This window comes from Amia ocellicauda, chromosome 15, assembly GCF_036373705.1.
Source record: "Amia ocellicauda isolate fAmiCal2 chromosome 15, fAmiCal2.hap1, whole genome shotgun sequence".
Classification (NCBI taxonomy): domain Eukaryota; kingdom Metazoa; phylum Chordata; class Actinopteri; order Amiiformes; family Amiidae; genus Amia; species Amia ocellicauda.
The window spans coordinates 26,267,549-26,292,564 of NC_089864.1; the positions used below are offsets into that span (position 1 = coordinate 26,267,549).

Below are 25,016 nucleotides of genomic sequence, written 5' to 3' on the forward strand. Positions count from 1 at the left end.
TAGTTTGTCTATGAGCATGCTCCTTCTGCACATTCACAAAGACTGTATGGTGTCTTGTACTGGCTTGCACCCTTCTGCTTGATACCGTTCCTATGCACGACTCAAACATCAACCATCTGCTCCTGTACAGAGCAATTACTTATTCATTGACTTTCCTCACTTACTTGCATGCCGTTCTAAATATCTATCTAGAGACTTTGTTGTGAAAGGAGTACACAGCGTAGGCCAATGTGCCTCAGAGGAATAGAAGGCTTTTAACAGCATGAAACAAGCAACACATACTCGTACAAAAGAACTGTGAAAGATTTGCTTCATGTTGCATTTTCCTCACAAACCACAAAACAGGGCCTGGGAATCCCAACGACATAACATCAGCAATGCCAATAACTGGGGTGTTGTTCAGTAGCAACTATCGAGCTGTTGCTGAATTTTCATCAGTCTCCTGACGGCTGAAAATACATTGTTGTTCAGTGCGTTCCCTTACTGATTTTAAAGCGCTCGTTTCTTCTGTTTGATTTCAGTCAGTCTTTCGGCAAATCTTTAAAAGCACTCATTTACTTCATTAGTAATGTGCATATCATTTCACCAGCAATTTATATAGCCACTTTGTTTGTGGTATGTAGATTGGTATTAAAAGTTGCACAGAACAGTGCACTTTTATGAGCTGGCCACCAAGATGATTGACTCCCATAACACACACTGATGGAAAGCAAACGCTAAGCTTCACCCCACCCAGTGCACACAGGGTGCGGAGCAGACAGCCTGTTTAAGCTAAATGTGAAAATGGATTATTATCTGATCATCTTTGCTTCTTGTGAATGCGTTTTCTGCATGATTTCATTGATGTGATTATGATGTACAATAGCTAGTCGGTTTGTTGAATCACCAGCCCATGAAGGCAGCCAGGAAGTGTGAAACTAGACGTTAATGCAGGATGTTACTGTCGGTATGTGTTCCTGCTGATCTGTCTGTTCTCTTCTGCCAGAGGGTAAGAAGAGGAGTGAAGTGGTGATTGCCAGCACGGCGGTGACCGTGACCATAAATAAGAAGATGGCCATTGCCGCAGGTAGGGTGGCTGGGGTTTCTTACTCTTTCTGTGCGCCTGGGAGTTAATAATCTTACTGTTATTAGTTGTTTGTGACTAGCATTGTGTAATAGGTTCTGGATTTGAGTCCCTTAAAAAGCACAACAAATTAGTTGTATGCAGGACAGGAGTTAGTGGAAGCCTCATTTTATTATAATCTAAAAGTTGAAGCATAGACCCATTCTGAGAGAATACATAAGGCTCAATTAATTAAAAAATGTCGGCAACAATATTTTCATTCAATTTTAAATCCCTGTGTTATGTATTGTTAATGACTCAACTTTTTAAAGAGAAGTAGGTTTCAAAAATAGTTTCCCATCTTGATAAACTCTAAAAGGTCCCAGCAATGTTCCACTTGACCTGATGTATCTGAGATCTAATATTATTCTGTGCCTCTCATAACTGCTCAGTATTAGGTAAGAATGTAATTACCTATTTAATTAATGGTTGAATCATTAGAAGAAGTATTATATATACAACATTCATAACTTATTTGCATTCTTACTCCAGTCGGAAAGTGCACTGACATTTTCATAAACCATGGGCACTTACGTATCAGATACATATGACTATTTCTTTTGAAAACACTGACCTCATTCATCAATATTATAGATTAAAAAAATAAAAAGCAAGCTTAATTATGGCTGTCACAGCATGTTGGAATACAATAAAGCTTACAGTAAATTCCCCAAGAGGTCAGGGGTACAATATTGCAGTTCTCAGCAGTGAGATGTTGTACAGAAAGCAGTCACAAAACCTATATATAGGCCTAACCATTCCAGGAAAATCTCCTCCTATTGGTTTGAATCTGTTCGTATTGGTAAGTGAGTCAGAAAAGCCTGGACTGCTTAATAGGAATTTTGCACTGGATGAAGGGAAAAGTGCAGTAAATACAGAACTTTCCTTTATTTTCAGTTGTAGTTTTTGTGGCGAATCTGAAAAGGATGTTGAATGTATTAGGACACCCCACCATGTGTTGGTAGAGGATGGCAGGTGAACACAAAATAAATATTAAATTGCTCATTATTTCTTTGCAGACTCCTATCTTAAACTAATGCAAAACTAAAAGCACTGCTTTTCTACGTGTATTTGTGGTCCATAGATTCTTGATATTGTGCCCAGTTTTGAATTGTAAACACACTATAAAATTACAAATGGTGTGGTTATTGCAAACACAAACATGTTTCTTTGGGGGAATCCCAGTACCCATCTGGAACAAATATATATTTCTTGCATAGAAATGTGTGTTGTATTAGGCTGCATTTTTCATATGCTAAAATGAATTATGTGACAAGACTGCCAAATCTACAACCATGTTTACCTAAAGCCAATCAAGGAATACATTGCAATTTTATCTTATTTTCCCTCTGTGCCCCCCCACCTGAAAGGCTGAAATTGTGGTGTTTCACCGCAGTTTCAGACATCAAAGTCTGATAGTGCAGTGGATAAATACACCTTTTTGCTGCCATTGTTCTTGTCATTGATGTTGTCGATCAAATCTCTGGGTTATAAAATTCATTATTTCTGTAAATTGTTCACATTGAAACTCTGGAAAGGCATATACTTGCTCCATATTTAAATTTAAATGCAAAAATACAAAATCCATTAAATTCCTTTGAATAATATGATGGAATATAGTGTCAATATAATGTACATAGCTGTTTGGATAAGTTCTGGTGCTTTGTTTCATGGAAATTCTGTGTTTTTCTTCCACATCAAAACTTTCACATTTCTATCTTTTTTAAGTCTGTAAGTCTGTCACTAGCTTGTGCAAGAGACCCATGCAACCACTCCTAATTAGGAAGCGCAGCAACACATTTAAAAAATGTAAGTTCTAATAGCAGGGGCATTGCACTCTTATGAAAAAAAAAATAAAGGGGGGGGAGGAAAAGGCGGAAACTAGACATGAATCATGTATGAGGATCTGCTGAAGTATGGCCCAGAAATAACACTGGATGGGGTTCAGAGGAAAGAAACCAAGCTCTTTTCTGGGAATAGCAGGTGCACTACATGAGGGGAAGCTAATTAAATTGAAATGAAAGATTTGCAGAGTGATTTATTGTGAAGCTCTGAAGGGGAATGACAGAGGCAACCTTATATGGGTATTAATGGAGGCAGATTTTGGGACTGTAAATAGGAGGAACACACAATATATGTTAAGTGTTGCTTCAAGTTAGCTATCTTTAACTAAGAATATGGCGGGCTGAGCTGGATGCCTTCCTGTCTCTATCAAATTATGATTTTATTAACAATGGACAATCATTTTATTGAAGCATTGTTTTATAATAAGCATAGTTTGCACCTGAATGAAATTCATGCTAAACAGTCATAAATACATGTAATTAATGGGGTTAGGTTTCATAAATGCAAAAACTAACATGAAAATAAGTTAAGTACTAATATAAATGTGCTCTTAATCAGAAAAATAAAAATAATAATAATAAACTCATTAACTTTAATGATTAACTTCATGAATTTTAACTGTAATCTGCAAAAGTTCCTGGCTCCTGACTGATGCTCTTTTGTTTCATTTTAGATTCTCACTCAGAACTTTCACATTTTGGTGCAATTATTATTTTTTGTTCCTTTTTAACGTTTTCTCCGTGTTAAAAATCAAATTTGTTTAGAACTAAAATAATTAAGCCGAATGGATCTACGGCTGTCAAAACTTAATTGTGTGTGTGTGTGTGGGGGGGGGGGGGGGTGGTTTAGTCTGACTACAGGGGGACATGCACTTCATTTGAATATTCAGTTTGTGGATTTGAATAATTTTGGTTTTGAATTACTAACCATAACGGACTATTTGTTTAAACAGCTAGACCATCTGTTTTTTCAACACATGTTGCATTTATATTTTAATTCAGTATATGATAGTGCTAGCATGTAATATATTTGTATATAGATGCTTACCTAAGACTAATACTTCCAATGCAGCTCTTGTCTTCAAAATAACTGAAGATACACCAAGATAAGGAAATACATTCTTTATTATTCTTGTTCCACAGCCCACAAAGAGTATCTCAAACAGCTTTTAATCTTGAGCAAAAATAAAGTAGCAGTTCTTCTCATCCAGTATTTAAACAGTTTTAGAAAAAGAAAGGAAACACGGGAGCACTTCCTAAGACAACTCTCTTCCACCACACACCATGAGCAGCTAATGCACAACTCGAGCAATATTTACACAGAAGCATGATTGGATTGATATGCTTGCAGAAGAGAGGGTGGATGGGGGATTCAAAACTTTCAAGGAAATACAGAGGGCAAATACAAACCAAAAAGGTGCTCTATTTTCTGTCCATTTTTCTTTCCAATTTAACCACCCACAACAGTAGTAACCCTAATAAGGTCCAGATTTTTTTAAACACTTTACATTTCCTGCAAACTCATATGGGTAATGGGCCCACCTATGGTTTACTGCAGATGGTATTTGGATGTGAATCAATACCTGTGCATAAATGGAACAGCGACAAAGTCTGTTGCACCAACTACAATAGGTAGACTTCATCAGCAAAATGTTTTATATCCCAGAATATCTGAGGGATTTACACCAGGGTTAAGCATGTCATTTAGATAGTCTCTATTTCTAAGTGCCTTTTTCTTTTTGTCATTAATGCCATGACACCTGCTCAAAATATTCCACACATTTCAGGATGCTAGGTATACACATGTTGCTATATTTTGTTTAGACGATATCAAGATACACATAGACATTTTTCACAGAAACATAACACACATATGCTGTATCATTGGGTTGTGTGTGGGCAGTGGAGCAATCAAGTTAGTCAAGCCAACCCCCCTTCAGAGCCTCAGATTGCTTGTTCTGCCGTTTGATATTTGAGTCCAAGGTGGGAGTCAACTTCATGAACCTTAATGGCTTTCCTGCTTTGTAAATCTGTGGGTAGAATACAATGGTTCTGTAGCATCAGATGACTGAGGATAAGGGGGAATTTGGAGTAGTGAAGTAGGCCTCTGAAGGACTGCTGCACAGGTTATTGCATTAACGGTTGTGCTTTCAGCTCTTTGCAGATAAGAATGGTGAAACTTGTAGTGGTGAATGTGGTAGCGCTTTATCATTTATTTGGACCTAAATGTAATTATCTCTAAATAATGTTTATATAGTCACTTTGGATAAGTCTTTTGTAGCCAAATCTAAATTTGAATTTGTAATGTTTTTTGCAAAAAGGCAGAGAGAGCTTAAAAAGTCTACAGAGTAAACCAGTTTAAGATTATATAGTTAATTCTGGACAGTTTCATACTGGAAATGTTTTGTAGGATACTAGCCAAGTTTGGTCTTTTGAGTTTCATATGAGGACCCGAGTGGGCAAAACAGGATTGTACACATTCACGTGTTTATAACATTGGTAAGGTTTATCACATTGGTTTCAAATTGCAGTCTAAGATATTTATTTCTGTAGGGAATGGGCTTTGATTGTCAGGGCCAGGAGGTGGCAGCATTGTGCACTCGAGGAGAACAGCATTCTGGTGCCTGTGCAGGGTTATTATAATTTAATGAGAGGAACCTGTTTTCCATATTTCTCGAGATGTTGTATTAATGGCCAAAGCAAAGCACATTTCACTGGTTGGCTTGAACCTTAAATATTATGCCTCAGATAGCGAAACATAGCTTATAAAAGATTCAGCACTTTCTAAGCACTTTCCCTTAGCACAGTAAGCAAGACAGTGTCTGTGTAGGAAAAATGTACAAATTCCAATCCCCGTTTAATTCATTAATATATTTTGGGTCACTCAAAAAGGCCTGCCATACCATAACTAGGCCAATTTCATTACTGTGTTAAAATATCTCAGTTGTTTGCTTCTGTGATGAGCAGGCCTGGAACATGTAATTATGAATAATTCATATTCCAGCAGGAATCAGGAGCATTATATTCCAGTTTCAGATCTAGTGTTCCATTTGGTACTTCCAAAATTATAATATGCTGGTAGAGAAGCTGTAATATCTACTGTATCTACTGTTTATTTATATCTATATTGTCTGCATTAACACTTTGTGGAAAAGTGGTAACACAAGTACAGTGGTGCTAAAGACATGACTTAAAACTCTCAACCATCTGATATTGTACAAGCACTCATTTCTGCAAACATCACAGTTTGCAGAAAAGATCAGTAATGCTTACAAAAAAACTGCATTTCAGCAGTATGTCAGCTTCCTTGTAGAAGCTGACTAGAATGTAAAATAAAGGAAAAAATAAACTTGATAAGTCAATGAAAATGCCTGGGGAAGATAACATATAGCATTAGATAGATGAGAATTCTCTCTGTGCGAGAGAAGACCTGTACTGAAACACTCTTTAAACCTTTCCAAGTTTAAAAATGCCTACAGCACTAGTATCTTTGATGGCACAGGCTGCCGTGTCTCCACAGGTTTTTCAAGAGGGCACCAGACTACACTCAGTGGGAACTGGCTTTCTGCCAAGAAGATTTTCAACACGACTTCCTGTGCAAATAGTCCACCATGCCAGTGCTGATTTTCATGTCTTTATGCTGAAAAATAATTGCAATTTATTTGCAAGGCAGAGCACAAAATACATGCAGATACAGATTCCTATTAAAGAAATGTTCTATTCCACAACATTATGTGCTTCAAAAATAAGTCTCTTTGCCTTTGAATGACCTAATTCACCATGTCCAATTCAGGATGGATGAGGATGACCAACCTTTTGAATCGATTGCACATGCAGCCAAAAATATCTTGTTATAAATTCATGGTACATATACACTGAGTTGTTGTTTTAAAAAATATATATAGTAAAAATAATGAAGCAGTCCCTTACATGTTGAGAAATCATTTGAATGCAAACAAATCAAGACATCTTACTCTTTGAACTGAGCATGAACATCCTATGTTTACTTAAACTTCCCAAAGCATGTGTAGGTATTGTAACACTGCCTTTGTAGGCTTTTAAGCACAGTAGATTTCAATTTTCAGTCCTTGGTCTAAATGAAGTCTGCATATTCCCAAAGGGAATTTGCCACTGTAAATCAATAGGGACAAATATATTATTTTCTCACTATCCATAAATGCTCGTTCCAGTTAGTCCCCAGGGCCTGAGTTGCATATTGAGAGAACTCCACACTGTTAGACAAATTATGTCAGAGAGGAATGTACTCCATCTACTGTCCCCCCACCACAACTCGGGCCAGAAAATGTCTGAGCTTTAGAAGGCCCAACCTGCTTTGAAATTACACTTTAGTGTGTAAGACAACAGAAATAACTATGACAGTTGTTTTTGTACTGTTTTTGTGCATAGTTCAATTAGTTCGGGTAATGTGGGACAAGCCCATTGGCCAACTAAAGTTGCAGTTTATTATTAAGTGCTTTAGAACTTGAAGTCTTTATATGTGCTAAATGCGTTTCTTTAAAAAATCAAGAAACGGCGTGTCTTTGTACATGAGTGTGTGTGTGTGTGGGGGGGGGGGGGGGGGGTGCGTAGGGAGGGGGGGGTTGCAGCTGCAGAACCAGGAAAAGCAAGAAAAGAGGTAATATCCACCAATAGACAGTTTAATTTTAATGCAACGGTGCACAGATCATTTCTTTAAAAAAATCTCTTTTGTGAAAAAATATGTTTCTCATCCACACAAACTATGCTGTGATAAGAAACCCAATCTAGGTTGGTCCAACACCACTGAAAAACATTTCTGATTGTTTGCTTGAATGAAACAACAAACTAAACCCCAAAAAAACAAAAAAACATGGAAGAAAGTGCCACGATAGGACTTGCCTTGGTAAGTGCTACTGAATACAACAAATTATAGATCTTTAAATTGCATTTGTACCATTTTTATTTTTTCCAGTCTTTTTTATTAGCAGCACTTGGATTTTTGTATGCTTGATTATGGTCAAAGCATCTTCCTATTCCGACCAGCAAACTTGTCTTTACAACCATCCAGCACCCTGTAAACTGGACCGAGAACTGGCTCTTGGAAGGAGAGGGCAATACCATTACATTTGTAATATTCACAACAAAGCATCCCCTTCATCAGCCACTGATTGGTCTTTTAAAGAAATCTAGCCACCCCTAAATACAATTACCCAGATTTAAATATCTGCCAGACAGAAATATTAATTAAAAAAATTATAATAATGGTAAAGGAAAGAGGTTAATACAACACAACATATCATATATAGAGAGATATAGATACTGTTATTGTTCAAATAAACAAAAGGAGGAGATTAGGAAACATCGAGTGGAAAGTAATCCTGTTACACCAACATCTTTCCTTGCGCTGATGGAAAGTATGGAGAGCAGTTGCCTTTTATACCTCTGTAAAGTAAACATTTAGGTAAGAAACGTGGCCAAGATTTATCCAAAAGGTTGGCATACTAGAAGAAACAGGAGACAGATTTGATGTCTTTTTGATGCCCCAGTTCCTCAGAGGGTAGAAACCAAGGAGGTGACTCCATTGGGATTATGCAGCAGAGAAAAGTAAAAGACTCGTAAGTCCTCAAGATAAAGTGCTTGTGTGCTCACTCACAGGCCTCGACGAGAGGATGGAGAATGATCGCTGACTGGGCCTGCCATGTAGAGTGCCATTGCGGGCATCCATTTCCTTTTTACTGAGACGTGCGTTCAAGGCTCTTTACCCCACCATCCACATCTTGCTTAATTACAAGCAAGGGATTACTGAGTTATTTGAATTGGATTTATTTATATTTTTTGGGGGGGATCTGGACTCTTCCTCCCTATATCCACGAAAGATACAAATTGAAAAAAAAAACTCAATGGGGAAGTGAGGGAGGGAGCGAGGGAGGAGAGGGAATGGAAAACCAGGGAAATAAGCAGATCTGCAATAGAGAATGGAGTCCCCCATCTCTGTGTGTCATGGGCCTCCCTCCCATTTTCTCTCTCGCTCCACCTGCCTAAGCCACAGAGGAGATCTGCTTCTCCTCCGGGTCTCCGTCCCCATCTCCGTCCCCCATCAGTGGCTGCCTCTTCTTGAGCTCACGCTGGTACTTGGCCATTAAGGAGGCGTAGATGCAGCCGTAGGCGGCCGCCACCACCATCATGATGCAGACGATGCCGCACACCACCCCGGCGATGATGACCGTGCCGATGGCCCGCCGCACGCTCACCGGCCGATACCGCTGCCTCATGCACTCCGGGGCGGGGATCACGGCCACGGGGCTCTCCGAGGGCTGCGGAACCGGCGCGGCCCCCCTGCTACATGGGGGCCCTCCTCCGCCCGCGCCCCCGGACACCGAGCCGTTTTCATCTTCCAGCTGCAGGCAGTAGTTGAACATCTCCATGGGGACGCTTCGAATGTCTCGGCCTCGCAGGTCCTTGGGCAGGGTGCAGTCCATAGCGTCCACCTTACCACCTGGAAGACACAAAGAGAAACCAAAATGGCATCCATAAGATCTCCGTTCTGTACCTACCTGTACCCCCAAGAGAGGCCCATGTTGTGCCTTTGGTGGTTCCATACTTTGTTGATCTATAACTGCACTACAAAGGACCCCCAATGAATGTGCTTCATCAATAGTCATGTCTGTGTGTGTGTGTGTGTGTGTGTGTGTGTGTGTGTGTGTGTGTGTGTGTGTGTGTGTGTGTATCCTCTCTCTTTCTCTCACTCTCTGACACCAATTTGCCAGCTATAGTGGGGTGAGCTTTTGGCCCTGATGTTTCATTGAATGCTCTGAAACTGTCTGACCAAATCGGTACTTCCATTGATGGTCATTTCAAGTTGATCTTATGCTGGCAAACCACCATAGTGGTTTCTCCCCAGCAGTTGAAATGTTGAGAAGAAATTCAATGCGAAGGCTTTCTGCATCCTTCATCTCTGTAAGGGAAGGGCACCTTCCCTTTCAGAGCTGAAAGATGTGAACTGAAATGTAAGCAATATTTATATTAGAATAGAGTTTGAATATGTCATTGTATAATCTGTGAAATTACATCTATAATCATAAAGTGACACTTCCCCGTTTTTATAAACGAAAGTGGTGATATTCCCCATTCTGTAGGGAGTTCAATTATGCAGACATACATTCATCAAATTGCCCTGTATTTAATTGCTGTTTTAAATGAAAGCATTCATTTTCAACTTGGACGCCTACTGCAGTATTGTGTCCAAATTGTGTAACTTAAAACATAAGCTGTGTTATTTTAAAAAGAGAGCTGCAAAGGCATATTCCTAGTCTTAAACATATGAGTGCTGAGAGGAGGTGTAAGGAATGTGTCTTAAATGAGGTGTGAAAGAGTCTCTTTAAAGAGGGAAGGGGGAGAGATGTCTATGTACATATAGACTGAGCACCTTCAAAATAAAACAGATTAACTGGCTCAACCCCAATTATCATTTCAAAACACACATTGACAATAGCACCAGAGGCCAAGAGCAGGCGGAAGTAGCTTCTGCTCTGAGGGCAGTGGAGTCACTTTGTTGATGTTGATGCTGACACACTCGGACCCTGTAGCTGTGCTAGATGCTGCTTTAGCAACACGACAGCTTGAGGGAGAATGAGGGGAGTCTTGCATGGTATGTCTCAGTGACTTTGTTCACTGTCAGTGGATTTCAATATCTATAGTGAGTGTGTGTATGAATATCTTGGGTTTTCCCATACAAATAATACATTTAGATTTAATCCAGAGGGTTACTATTTAGTTTGCTCTTGCTCATTTTATTTTGTGATGATTAAGACGACCCTAGGACACACTAATACATAACCTATTTTGTTAAATGAATACCATTTTGTTCAACATGAAGAAATTAAGAGGGCTAGCATCAACAGTCCTTCAAAGTAGGCAACTGTGATAGTGGATGCAAAGTACAGTCTCCCCATGATTTGCTACCAGGTTGCTTTCCCACCAAATCTCACTCATGCCCTCACACCCATTCCTCATTCCCTCATCGTACCTCTGTAGAGCAGCCACTCGATCCAGTGCTTGAAGTCCCTCAGGTTGCAATCACACTCCCAGGGGTTGCCGCCCAGTTGCAGGCTTTGCAGGCTGGCTAGCGGCTCGAAGGTTGCCCTCTCCAGGGCGTGCAGCCTGTTGTTGGCCAGCGAGAGCCACATCACCTCTCTCAGGTCATCCAGAAGGCCCAGGGGCACGTGGGAGAGGCCATTGATAGACAGGTCGAGCCGCCGCAGGTGAGGGACGCTCTGGAAGAGGTCCTTGTCCAGCGAGGTGAGGCTGTTGTTGCGCAGCACCAGCTCGGACAGGTTGCCCAGCTCCTTGAAGAGGGCAGGAGGCAAGTTGTCTAGGAAGTTGTTGGACAGGTCGAGGCTCTGCAGGGCGCTGAGGTTGGAGAAGGCGCCGGGAGGCAGGGAACTCAGCTTGTTGTTGAACAGGAGGAGGTTCTTGGTGTTGAGAGGCAGGTTGGTGGGCAAGGCGAGCAGGCCGCTGTCGCTGCAGTCCACCTCAGTGTTATTGCAGCGGCATGGCGCCGGGCAGCAGCACACCGTCTCCAGCAGGCATCCCAGAATTCCCAGCAGGCAGAGGAGAACTGCATGAGCAAGAGGTGGGGGGGTAGAGGATGAGAACAGGCCACTGACCTCCAGTGTTTGCACTGACACTGGAGAGGCAGTAACAGCCTCCAAAACTAGACAGCAGTGTGTGTTTACAAATCCAGTCCCTGAAGGCCACAATCCAGAAAGTATTATAGGTCTTTCAATCATCACCTAAATCAGACATAACATAATTATTATTATTTTTTTATTATTATTATTATTTTTTTTTTTTCTTGGCAGACTTATCCAGGGCGACTTACAACATGAGTACAAAACAAAGTGCAAAAATACAGTTCAATAAAGGCATCAATTTGTTACATTTGTTGAATTAAGTGGTTTATTAGATCATGTAACAAAGGATGAACGCAGATGGATTAAAAACTAGAAATGCCCTTGCCCCCCAAGGACCACATTCAGTCCAAAGTATCTACAGGATTTTGGATAAAAGCAAACCCAAAGTGAACCGATTCTCTTGTTTTTGTTTAGTTTTTTCCCTGTGGCAGCTGCTTTGTTAAGCCCCATCACAAATTGTGGCTTGCATATTAAGAAGGATGATTGCACTGCAACCACTTGGTTTGTCAATTGAAAATGTTGTTAACAAGGATGTAAAGACTCCGGGGGAAACCCCAAAACTGTTGTATCCTGATATGCAAAGTTTCTGTGGTAAAGACAGGGTTAAAACCAAAATGACTAAGGACATGCAATTATGCAAACAGAGTATGCCTTTTTAAATTACCAGGCTTTTCATCTTTTTTTGTTTCAAAGGTGGCTTGACAATATTTCATTTACATAAAAGTCATGCAATACAATTCACTTATGTCAGGTAGTTTATTACTACATTGGGCTCTTGCAACTTTTATTTTACAGTAGCTGGTAAAAGATGCCCAGTAAGTCAGATTAGGCAGACAAATGATGAACAGTTTTAATTTTGACTTTAGTCCTTGAAAATATTCGATAAGGGCTGTGGTTTGATGAACTAGGCATTCAACAAAAGCATAATCATAATACTATGGTCATGTACAACCTGCTACAAATAAATAAAAAAGCAGTCTAGATCTGGGGGTGTCTGAGTCGTGACTATTGAGCACAGTGGAGGAGGAGGTAGGAAAGAGCTGCCAGGGTTCTGGGAGTTTGAGCAAGTGCTGTGCAATGTATTGCACTCCAACAGTGAGTGGGATTATAATGGAGCTGCCTGGTCATTTACTCTCCACCTAGGCCTCCCAAGCCTGGTTTACAGTCACCAGGCGGTGTTCAGCAGTACTCGGTTAAGTTTGGGCTGCAGTGCAGTTCACTGTTCTACTGCAACATTATTGTGTAATACGCCAAAATAGTGTTCAATACAATACCACATATTATATTGCATAATTGCATGAACAATACTAGAACGTTATTATTATATTTTTAGGGGTGTAATTTTCTGATTGAAGTTCTCTAATCTTTAATTTGTCACAATGCTAGGATGCTAGGGCATGCTAACAAACGTCTTTTAAAACACTTGGGTAACTTTAGGGGACATTAATGTCTGAACAGATGTTCAACCAGTGTGAGATGGCCAGACTCCCAAGTCTGTATCAGATATAAAGAGTGATTATGATCCTCTGGGTTGAATCATTTTATTGGCCATTGAGTTTATTAGACACTAAATATGGAGCACCTTAATATATATTGTGCTATATTTAGAGCATTTTAATAAAGCCAGCTAGTTGCTGTTAAATCAGCTTGTTTTCTTTGTTTTATATTTATTTAGTAAGCTGGTTAGTTACTTTTGACATATTAAAGCCTCTTCATTCAGCTGCTTTTACTCGTGCTGTTTGGAATTTATTACAATATACAATAATTTCTTTAAATTATTATTATTATTATTATTATTATTATTATTATTATTATTATTATTATTATTTTTATTATTATTATTATTTTACTAAATATCATTGTATAGCATCTTGGTAATATCCTTATCCCTTGCCTGTTATCTCTTGCTCGACATTTCTTGCAGATGCTTAAGATAAGGTTACAATGTCCTGTGGGAATATGATTTGGTCCTTATGATTACTTAGTAACATGTCAGGTATCATGTCATCCCAATTACCCTGTACTCAAAAGCATTTCAATTATTCCAAAACTACATTGCACAATTGAAAAGATTGCTGCTCTTTTTTCGATTGCATGAGGACAACAATTATGTCTTTCATTTTCAAATCATCTTTATTTTTGTGTATCTCTGGGTGAAATGTGGCAGGTTTTCTGTGGGGAATCTAAGTGCTATAATATCTTCCCCGTCACACAATTACACAGATGAGAGTTCCATTTACTCTTCATAAGTATTTGTGCAGATTCTAAAGATACATTCAAGTTCTTACTTCTATTTGGTAAAAGATTAAATGTACTGACAGGATATATTAAACCTGCCAAATACTCCTGTGTCTTAGAGTGTTAGGATGGCTAACAACCCATGAAATTGTATAATTAGGACTTAGGTAATTCGACATTATGCAGATGTAGAGGGTGTATAGGCATTTCCTTTTTGAACTCCAGCCCATTGCAGTATAATAGGTCCCATTCAATATGACTTCATCACTGTCTGGTAATTTGATCAATAGAAATGACAGGTGACTCGTGTGGCATTACACTTCAGCTTTGCTTTCCCTCAAAGACCCTGTCGTATGAAAGCTAACCCAGCACCTGACTGCGTGCAGTGTTTTTTTTATTAAAGGGAATGACGCACAACCCATTTCAGTGGACTGTCCTTTAGTCCATTTCGTTCCATTTTCATTTCAAAGGTCACTCCAGGGGGTTGTAAGTGAGAAGGCTGGGTATTGGGTTAACGGTGTTCGCTGAAGAAAAAAATACAAGGCTCCAAGAACAAAAATCGAAATCAAAATGACTGTCCTCTTGTTAGGAAAAGCCTAGCACATCCAACCAGAAAACCAGAAGCAATGGATTAGGTTTTAGTGGGAGTGTTTTTCCCAAAACTAGTTCAGAGAGTTTCCAACTGGGATTGCAATGAACAACGAGAGATAAGTACATTGATGCTCACTGGTTTTGTTGAATCGCTTTGAAAGTCAGGATGGCGGGGGGGGGGGATGTAGGTATGTCAGTTGATGCATACTTTCTCTGTGGGTTTTTGTAATCACTTTATTCAGAAAATACATCTACAGAGTCGTTGGGCTGACAAGTATTCAAAGTGCAGAGGAACAGTCACCTTGACCAGGACTAACAGATGAGAAAGAACCAGTCTAGTCCCCAAAATCCAGTAATTGTAGTAATTAGGCAGTAATATCAAAATGTATGCAAGAGAATTACATACTTGATACATTTGGATTCCTATGCTTATTGATTTGATGTCAAATATTGGATCTCCAAAGCTAAAAAATCCACCAAAAATAAACGTAAAAATCTATCAATCTGCCATTACAACAACCCACATGATGTCATCGACAGTCTCTAATGTAATCAGGATTGACATTATCATTCTACTTGGCAATCCTCCCTTCAGAGCCTTTCGTCAGTGAGATTTCTTATGGTTTCCAAATGATGTCAGCATTAAACAACGGGAGGAATAAATAACAAGTGCTGGATGGAGAGAGATTGGGTTTGGGTGGATGTGCGTGGAGGAGGTGAGTGAGAAAAAGTAGATTAAAATAGATGAGACAGAAACACCATGAAATAAGTCATCTGAGCACCAGTTCTCAGATTAAGTGCACTAATTTATGGAAATACGTCTCTCGCACCCCTTTTCTATGTAAACAGCATGCATTATTCATGAGCTGTCGGAGCCTGGCATGTATCTTTTATTGTACCTTGACTTGATGAGGCTGTAAAAGAATAACACGTGTCTGCTACCCAGGTCTTCTCACATAATGGCAGAAATTCAAAGAGAGTTGTGAAATATTTCAGCTCAGACAGCACTTATCTTTTTCAGACACTTTTCTCACAGTGGCTTCCATTTTAGAGCAGTTTATTTTGCTCTGAACCCCTAAAAAAATCAATTCATAAAACATGTTTCTTACTTTTTGTTTTACTGTATTTAAACAATATATATTTTCAGCCAAAATTCAGCTATTCTTTTCCTTTTACTTTAAAGCTGTATGCAAAGTTAGAGAAAAGCATGAACAGCATGACATATCAAGTCAAAAATCAACTGTAGCTTCACATTAAAGGAGCAGTTGTCTTGTGTAGTAATCTACAAGAAAGAAATCCTTTTCCCTTTTTGAATTCTAGATTAGATATGACATGGATTGCTCTCTTATTTATTTACAAGGATGTTTTATATTTTATGTTTTGCTTTCCTTAAGGGGGGAAATAAATAACACCAGAGGGGGCAAAAAAAAAGACTTTATATGCAGTAGGATGGTTAAAGACATGTTTCTTTTCTTCAAGAAAAAAGGCCATGCCACACTGCATGATACAGCCCCTATGTGCCTGGTAAAGTAAACCAAAAATCTCCTGCGCATGCAAATGTGTGTTTCCAGCACTGCTTTGACTCTGAATGGAGAGGGAGATGGTATCCTAGTTAAGCCTATGGATTAGAAGAAAATTCACCACTCTAAACAGTTTAGCTTAGACAGGGCGAGTTCTTTGGAGAGAGGAACTGGAATGTACTGCAGCTCTGGTGCTTTGATGATTGATGGTATTTCTTGATAAGGGGGGGCGTGTGTTGAAACTTCCCACAGAAGTGAACTCTTGTGGTGCGGCAGCCCACGGAGGAGTACTGGAAACCTGTGAGCTCTCTCTCTCTCTCTCTCAACAGTAAAACTCTCTTTTTTTGAGTGCTGCTGCTGGCTCAGTTGCTTCTCACTCATGTTTATCCCACTCAAGGGTCGATTCCATCTCTATCACCACGCAATCGTAGCCAGCAGAGCCGTAGCTATGGCAGCTGTGATTACAGTAGATAGGGCTTTTATTCTGTTTGGTTGGGCGAAGAAAGAAGTTCACATTTAAAACAAAATACAACAATTGAAAGGCTTAATATTGCTAATCTCTTTTTCGTGACTGCTCATGGTCTCAGCCCTGTACTCAAAGGCACGCTCCCACAGTCAGTAATATTGCACAGATCTTTGCTTTTCCCAGCACCATTGCCTGCAAGAGCTGTATTATCTCAGCACACATTTATCAGCCGCTTAATGCCAGAAGCTATAAACTGCTTTCCCTAAATGTTAGGCAGTGGCGAAAGACTTTTATCAAGGTATTTAACTTATTGGTCCTTTCTTTGTTTTTATCTGTGATGGATCAAGCCACCGCCTGCTCAAATATGAATTAAAAAGCTATTAACTAAATGAAATATTTGAATGTATGTGAGCGCCGGGGTGACAGAATCGCAGCGTTCAGTCATTTTCATTTTCATCACACGGACAAGCCACAGGAATTAAGTGAGACACCGGCACCCATGGACATGTATCACCCTCTGAGGAAGTCAAGGCACTTGTCCCAAAGAAAATTTTGACATTGACAAGAAAGAAAAACTATTTGAATTGGCCATTCAGTTATTATGGGAAAAAAAAGACCCAATTGTAATTTGTTTTTGATAGTTTCTATTAAAGCCATATTTATTACAGTTTGTTGAGTTCCACCTTCAGAAGTCTCAATTGATCAGCAGCATCACAATAAGCAACATAAGACTGGAGATATAAAAAAATAGAATAGGCTGAATGGTGGAAGTAAGGGTTTTCAATCAGCTGTGTCTATATATAGTGCACATTGTTGTTCCTTTAGTTGTGAGTTTTGTCAGCTGAAAATCTCTACCGGTTTCTCCTGCTTGTGACACCGGGCTGCTTCTCCTGCCGTTCACCTCTTACGCTGTGATTATGTACTGCCTCTTCCTCAATACTCACCGGGGTTGCTCAGTTTTTGCGCCGGCTTCCCCTGGTGGTGCTCAATGGGCCCAGTGTGGCGCCCCATGTTGAATGTTTCTGCTTTGATCTCCACCAGTGCCGCCCTCACATCAGCCTGCGGTGCCCACGCTGACACACCCGCTGGAGAGTCTCTTACCGGGTGAGTCAAAGAAATCAGCAAAAATTACATAAAGCCCTGCAAAAGCATCAAGAACAAAAAAAATAAACAGCCAATCAAATGAGTGAACCAGTCATTCAGGGTTGTTTTTCTCTTTCGGCACAATGTGTTGAATGTTTCGCCAAGCAGGCTGCAACGATACATACAACAGTGCTACTGTGGGTATGCACAAGGCACAGTAAGTATTTCTCCTGAATGTGTTCCTCGTTAGCTCTGGAGGAAGTGATTAACACAACACCACCCAAACATACAACCACAAATACACACACACACACACGCACACACACAGGCCAACTGATGCCGGCAGTTGAGGATAATTAAGGATACCACAGAGATGAGTTATAACAACAGAGAAGAAATAGCCCTTCAGCATTTTAAACAGAATAAATAATATATCAGTGTGGGTCTTACGGGTTTACAAAAACACTTACACAAATCCCTTAGAGGCAGGTACCCAGCTGTCTGTTTTGCCAAGGCTGGGATGAGATTGTGTTTTTCTTTCTGCTGCTAGTTGTGACAAACACAGGACTGTTGAGTCTGCCGTGCTATTCTGTATAGCACTGGGGGGAAGGGGGAAAGCTGGGTTTTGTTTTGCTCGCGGTATGATGTACATTAACAGAGCTCTGGTAGAGAGAATGTAGTTATTTCGAGGGTATTGTCAAGATTCAGCATTGTTTGAGAACTTAATTATAGATATGTTGTTCTCGCGTGTGAGCAGAGCTGTAGTTGCTTCTTGAAGCTTTTAATTGGGACGCACTTGTTAGGTGAGAACATGACGTGAAACTGGAGAATGGAGTGTTTGTGGAGCTCGGGAGTTTTAGGGTTGGGGGGTGGAGGACTGTTTCGTATGGAGTGCAAAAACAATTCAAGCACGGTCAAACAGACTTGCACCTGAACCCCACTGCCCCTGAAGAGAAGGATCTGAGTTATTGATGCTGGGAAGCATCTGCACTGCTTTGTGGTCTGTGATGTCCTACATAACAAAGGCAGACGCATCGCTCAGTGTCCGCTAAAAAAAAAAGGAACCTCGTCCTTTGCATTTTGAGGGCTTTCTGTTTTGAAAAACTGAAATTTATTTTTAATGCAGTGTGTCAGACGGCATGAGCTGAAAGGTGTTTTGTAAATGGCTGTTGTCCTGCCAGTTTAGGAAATTATGCCAAAATTAGCCAAATAAGGAGCTCTGAAACAGAAGTCTGCAGGCCTAGATTTTTATCTGATAGACCATAGGCACCTGAGTAACTTGGCTTCCTACAGTGTCCTAATGAGTTCTCACGCCTCTTGAACGGCTATCCACTTACTCTGAACTTGTCTCTCTGGTCATGTAATTGTTCAGTTTTAATGCTTTGAGCTCAGATACTCACAGCAAGTGGGTAACTGCCAGCATCTGGCCATTCTTCGAATCATTGTCAGTGGCATGAGTGTAAATGGTATTAGCATACGTGATGGGGTTGAGATGTTGGGGAGATATTGCCCGAAATGTGCTATCTGCCTATTTCTAAATCTGACGGGAGACTAAAAATATAAAGCGACACTTCATTAATTTGGTGGATGGTTTTATCCAAGATAGCCCACTGGGTCTGCAAGAATCATGATATGATACTTTATATTTACAGCATTACACAAGTGGAAGAGGTAATTAATCACGACACTCTGCCTGTCAGTGGTGAATTTAGTGAACTCAGCTCTGTACCCCACAGAAGCCTCTGACTTATCAATACCTTTCTCTGCAGTATAAAGTGGGAGAGGCATAACAAAAGGCCAGCTGATAGGCAAACAATGTGTGCCTCATGAAAAAGCCTGCCATAGCGGAGACTTGACTGCCGAATGAGTGATTGCTGATCCTTTCAAAACAGGGAGCACAAGGAAATGGAAACGCACCATTTGCATGACAGTGACCTTGATGAGTGTGCCGCACTTTACGACAGCAGCTTAGAAGCTGTCATCGCAAGACTTGTGAAAATCGGACAAGATGCACTCTGTTGCCCAATACCTGGAACCAATCTATTAATAGACCACTCCTGTTGAAGAGAAACCTTGACCCCTGGACCTGGAAATCCAGTGCAAGGAGAGGGGAAAGGGGGCAGAGAGTAACACTTAAGTGGATTATTCATCAATAAGCTGTGCAGTGTTATGTTGCATGGAAATAATCTATTTATACTGCCTATGCTGGTGTACAGACCATGGGCCTACATTGTTGTCTACTGTTGGGTATTAGTGCTTGTCCTTTGCCCATTCCTGGTGGACCCATCCTAAGATACCAGGAGAGAGAAACAGAGGAGAAACATGTCTTTCTCACTTCCATTTTTAGAATCTGTGTTTTCTTAGTAGTATTGATCTTGGCTAGCTAGTGAGATATTAAAATGTTGACAATGTCCCCACAAGAGCAGTTTTTATGGGGGGTAAGGGATTTCAATACGAATAAGGGCTTTACATGTGTTAATAATAGTTAACGTAATTTACTTGGTTGCTAACAATCTGCAACATTTAAGAAGCTGTGTCAATGCTGCTGGTCTTATTAACCTGGTCTTAGTAAACCTTTTGCTAACTTTCGGGAAATCGTGCGCTTACACTATCGCTGTGCAGTTGGCAACCAAACCAGAGGACTCCTGTTTGTTCTCCAAAAGACAGAATCTCAGATGTGTTTGCCAAACACTGTTGTGCTGAGACCTTCGGAGGTCAAGGCGTAATAACTGGTTAGATTGAAAGGCAACACATCAGCCTCTTTTTAAGATTAAGAAGCAATTCCCTCGTGAAAGGATACCTTTGTGTGCCCAGGGTTTATGTGTTTATTGTTAGAAAAAAAGCCCTGAAAGGCCTTGCATCCACACATATTTGAAGGAAATTGTTAAATTTGCAGTGATTTCTAACCGAGACGAGTCAAAAGTGTTGGATTAATTGTTATGAAGTCCATTTCAGACACAGGCCTTTGTGCTGTATGAAAGAGGTCTCCATGTTGAGAAAGACAGTGTAAACACATTCACTACAGCTAATAAAAGTGACAGTAAACAGTTTACATAGGGTTGTTGCCTTACTGCATAACTGAATGTTTTTGTGAGACTGGATTTAAGCTCATATCCAAGTCATACATGACACAGCTGTAATTTACATGTAACGGATGTCCACATACAAAGACAAAATTGCACTAATGTGGAAACCATGCAAAATTAGGAGCAGGTAGAAATTTTCTTACATTTCTTACATATAAACAGAAATGTATAAAATAAAGCAATCTAATTCATTTAAGATTGTAATTTGACTTAGATGAAGCGGTTATTGATTTTGGATGAATGGATGGAATTAATGTTATTTAAACACAACTATATTACAAAACCTGCAAACATGTTTGTGTTTTTGACAGTATATGTCACTTTTATATCATTGTATGAATTAGCTGTGAATCATACAGCCAGACTAAGTGAATAAAATGTATTGCACACCATATAGAAAGACCAACAAATATGAAGCGAGAGACAGGGATGTCATTCAATTCTTTTTTAATTGCAATAGCTTCTGCACAGCTATTCGTGCAGATGATCATAATAAGAGTTACTAATCATACCCATGCACAGGGTTTACAGCGTGTCCTTGCACACAGAGACATTCTTCCATAATGTGGGTATATGCATGCACAGAGGCAGCTCGTACTGGATTCAGAGCACTTGAATTCTCGACTGCACGCTGTGAAATCATGGCCTCCTGATCACAGATGCCATTTCCTTTTTTCCTGCTGTTCCTCCTTGCACATACAGTCCACACGTGAATGGTGGACACACGCATTAGCCAGGCTCTGCATTCACACACACACACACACACACACATAAACAGACACATGCATGTGGGCAGTGATGCTGATGTGATAAGCTATACAGTGATTTTTTTAAGAGAATATTTTGAAGCACTGCAGGAGACTTTTCTGTATGTGTCAGTAGATGACACAAAGTGACTCGGGTGCCCTCCAGCGAGTCAAGTGTCAAGCAGAGGGGAGGGATCAGACTCAAGCAAATTGTTTAGAAAGTTATTGAATTACAAGGCGCGTAACAAATCGAGGATAAGAACAAAAGCCCGAGAGCCTGTTAACATAAATCATTGAGGCGCCTTACACAGTATCTCAGAGATGCGTTGGTGAGGGTTTGTGCAACAGTTACATTTTGATGTGCTTTACCCTGACCATAATGAAAAGACATAGTGAAATGTGAAAATATGGATTTGTGGAATATGCGACACAGTGGTCATATTGTTATGTTTTAATTAAGGACACACACTCTTTTTGTATAACTTGCATCGATTCCTGCTTTTTGTCTTTTGTTATCATAGCAACGTTTCATTATTAAAAGTGTCACCTGTAGGGCAGCTGCTGTGTATTGCGTCGTCAGAGGCGCCCATACATCACTGCACAACACATTATCAAGGATGAGAACTGACACCACTTGTTTCGTATGTGTCTCAATACAGCGCTGTTTAGAAGCACATATCATTTGCACATAGCTACAATGCGACATTCATACAAAGGTATTTTCTCTCTCTCACACACACACACAATCACAGTTAAATCTACTGAGGGCTTAAAACCCATTAATCGTCATAATGTCATTTTTTCATCATTGCCAACGATGACACTGATTAATGTACTGTACTGTAATAAAATCCACAGACAGCTTCTCAATGTTATTCCTCCTGCTCACTAGACATATATATAAAAAAAGCAATCTTTGCCACACTTTATTAGAGGTAACCTAGTGGCATTTATTTTGGTTGCCTTTCAATGCTAACATCTATCCCATTCTTGCTTAAGTGATAAAAAGACCTTTCCAGCCCTGTTGCAATATCTTACACTGTCATTGTGAATCAGTTCTGACATTATCCTCTCATTTTGGAAGGTCTGGGCAAATGCATCATTTTACAAAGACAATATCAATACAGCTTAGAAAAATTTGACAAACAAACAAATGAAAAACAAAAGTCACTCACCGTATCCCATTAAATCGGTCCCCAAAACCGTATAACTTTTTTTTTTTTTTCAGAAATAGCAAGGATTTAGGGCAAAAAGCGGAAAAAATGAACAATTTTATAATCCTCCCAGCATGGGAAACAGAAGACTCCAGCCTTTAGGAAAGAGAAAGAAATGAAATCATTTGCAGTTTGCTTAATCCTCTGAACTGTCTGCAGTCATACCGATGTGATGAGAAAAGGTTTTCCTGTGAAAAGGCTGTTCACTGTAGCCAGACTATCCCCGCAAGATCCTGCCAGTGAAAATGCCTACTAGATGCCTGCTGTCTGTTGCAAGCCACACTCGAGCGCGTGCTTTTGTGTCCAGTGTGCAAGCATGCATGTGTGTGCCCGGTGTCTGTGTAATTCTGTGTGCCTGCGTGTGTGTGTATGTGTGTATGAGAGTCTGTGCTTCCTGTCTCCTCCTGGTCACCTATGTGTGCTTCTCTCTCTCTCTCTCTTTCTCTCTCTCTCTTTGTATTTGTGTGTGGCTTGGCTTGTTAAAGATAGTAATATTAGAGCGTGCTGCTGTTGTTTCTCCTGTCTCCTCTGGTTACATTGAGAGCATCAGCTGATACAGCTCAGGACCTCAGCAGGCAAGCAGCTCCTTTCGTAGACACTGGCTTTCCTTTTCTTCCCCCCCCTCTTTCCCTCTCACATGGAATGAGAATAAAAATGGAAAGAAAAAAAAAGGAGGGGGCTCAGCTGACATTCGACTGGGTGGGTTTGTGTATATGTGTCTGTGTAGCAGGGTCGTGTGTATTTGTGTCTGTGTGTGGGGAGGGAGGGAGGGAGAGGAGGGGTGGGGGAGGATATTTTTAACTGTTTAGCCTCATACTGTATATATGGTGGAATGAAAACATACACACACACACACATATATATTCAGCTAGAGTTTGAGGTAACAGTTTGAAGTCTTGGATAAAGGAATGAATGAATAAAAACAACAACAACAACAACAACAATAATAATAATAATAATAATAATAATAATAATAATAATAATAATAATAATAATATAAATAAAAGTAAAAGACTCTGAAGCTTTCAAAAGCCCCCCTCCTCATGCTTTCCACCCCAGCAGCAAGTCACACATTCATGAGTAAACCTTCAATTTGTGCCACAGGGAGTTTGGTGGAGAGCCAAGGATATCGTTAGTATGCAGAGGACCGTAAGCCGAGTGTGACGCTACAGTGACACTGATATCAGATGCGCTCACTCGCCACAGTGCTGTCGTGTTACAGAGCGAGGTGAACACAGCCCTGCAGAGTGCAAGCGGCAGGATTGCTCTGCGCAGCTTTCTTCAAATCCTCTTGCATATGGTACACTGTGCAATCCTCTCGTCACAGTTCAGTTTATAATACCCAGAGTACTGGAGATTGTACACGCCCTATGCTGTGTGGTATTTTTAACGCTGTGCCGAATGTGTGAATTGATCACCCATGGTCAGTGCAAGTGAATAATTAGGACACATGATAAATCCAAACTTTCTCGTCCGTCCAACTTGGAATGCAAACACAAATGAAATGTCCCTGTCTGACGATAGATTGATTTGGTGTTGGTGTTTATTTGTATGTGAAACTGTAAACTTGGCTGTATATTTAAGATTAATAACATTTATCTGATCTGAAAGATGGGGCAACCTTTACTTTTTGCATTTCTTAATGACTGTTCAAAAACGGTGACCATAGAATTTGGTTAAAGTGGAATAGATAAACATTCAAGCGTTCATGAATTCTAAAGGGAGTGTCTGCCTGGCACAGTGAGTTCACATGGTCCCAGCTCAGCTTCCCATCCCGTGCTGTAATACCAGTTGAGAAGTTTGCCCTCCCGTTGACTCCCAGGTTGATATCAGAACCTTATACCCCTTCTAGTGTGCAGCTCAGTCTGACCACTTTGTCTTTTTCAGGCTACCTTTACACTGAAGAGAGTGAGTTCAGAAAATGTATCAACATTAGCATATGTAGCTCTCTAACATTTTCATCCTCAACATGCATGTTTCTGAGGGATTCGTTTTCTGATGTCATGCCGAAAAAACCTAAGCAGGCTTAAAGCTGCCCTAAAACTGCCTGTGTAAACTGGGTATTACCTTTGCAAGAATCAAATCAAACATGTGTGAGTGGAATTGTGTCTGAATGACATCCTTTAACTTATTGTAGACAATAAAGAGTTACAAAGCTTTCTACGGTCTGACTGTTTCACATTCGGACTCTGTAGCAATGCATTATCTACTGGAATAAGAAATAGATTTATATATAATAAAATATCAATCATCACATTTGGAATTTGCTATTCTTAATTGGCACTGTGAGACCAGAGCTCCAGGCTTACAGGAAAGACTAAGCTGCTGTCACTCAACACTAAACTCATAGGTACACGGCACAGAGGTTTCTGCTTTGTCACGAGCTGTGGAAATCATGGCCAGCAAACTTACATCACCATTTGATGAAGTCCTGCTCGGAGTTAGCTGCAGCAA

At 40.2% G+C, this 25,016-nt stretch overlaps 2 protein-coding genes across 2 annotated transcripts in view; one reads left to right on the forward strand and one right to left on the reverse strand.

The window, feature by feature from the left end:
* Positions 1-25,016, forward strand: part of cacna2d4a (calcium channel, voltage-dependent, alpha 2/delta subunit 4a) — a 164,212-nt gene that overhangs the window by 71,305 nt on the left and 67,891 nt on the right. Inside the window, exon 26 of the mRNA XM_066723757.1 lies at positions 986-1,066. Coding sequence (XP_066579854.1) covers positions 986-1,066 — 81 coding nt within the window. The remainder of the gene's footprint in view (positions 1-985; positions 1,067-25,016) is intronic.
* On the reverse strand, positions 7,868-23,204 carry lrtm2a (leucine rich repeat transmembrane protein 2a). The gene is made up of 4 exons (XM_066724509.1): positions 22,524-23,204; positions 17,378-17,573; positions 10,952-11,542; positions 7,868-9,421 (listed from the first exon to the last, which is right to left on the reverse strand). Exons 2-4 carry the CDS (start codon positions 17,442-17,444, stop codon positions 8,964-8,966), a joined length of 1,116 nt encoding a protein of 371 aa, XP_066580606.1. The 5' UTR covers positions 17,445-17,573; positions 22,524-23,204; the 3' UTR covers positions 7,868-8,963.

What these genes read in the sequence shown, in the direction of transcription:
- lrtm2a (XM_066724509.1), bottom strand. Translation starts at nt 17,444, where the DNA reads ATGGGGCGCCACACTGGGCCCATTGAGCACCACCAGGGGAAGCCGGCG. An exon ending in GCAAAAACTGAGCAACCCCG is followed by an intron (nt 11,543 to 17,377) that starts GTGAGTATTGAG and finishes TTGCTCATGCAG; the next exon opens with TTCTCCTCTGCCTGCTGGGA. An exon ending in CGAGTGGCTGCTCTACAGAG is followed by an intron (nt 9,422 to 10,951) that starts GTACGATGAGGG and finishes TGTGTCTTCCAG; the next exon opens with GTGGTAAGGTGGACGCTATG.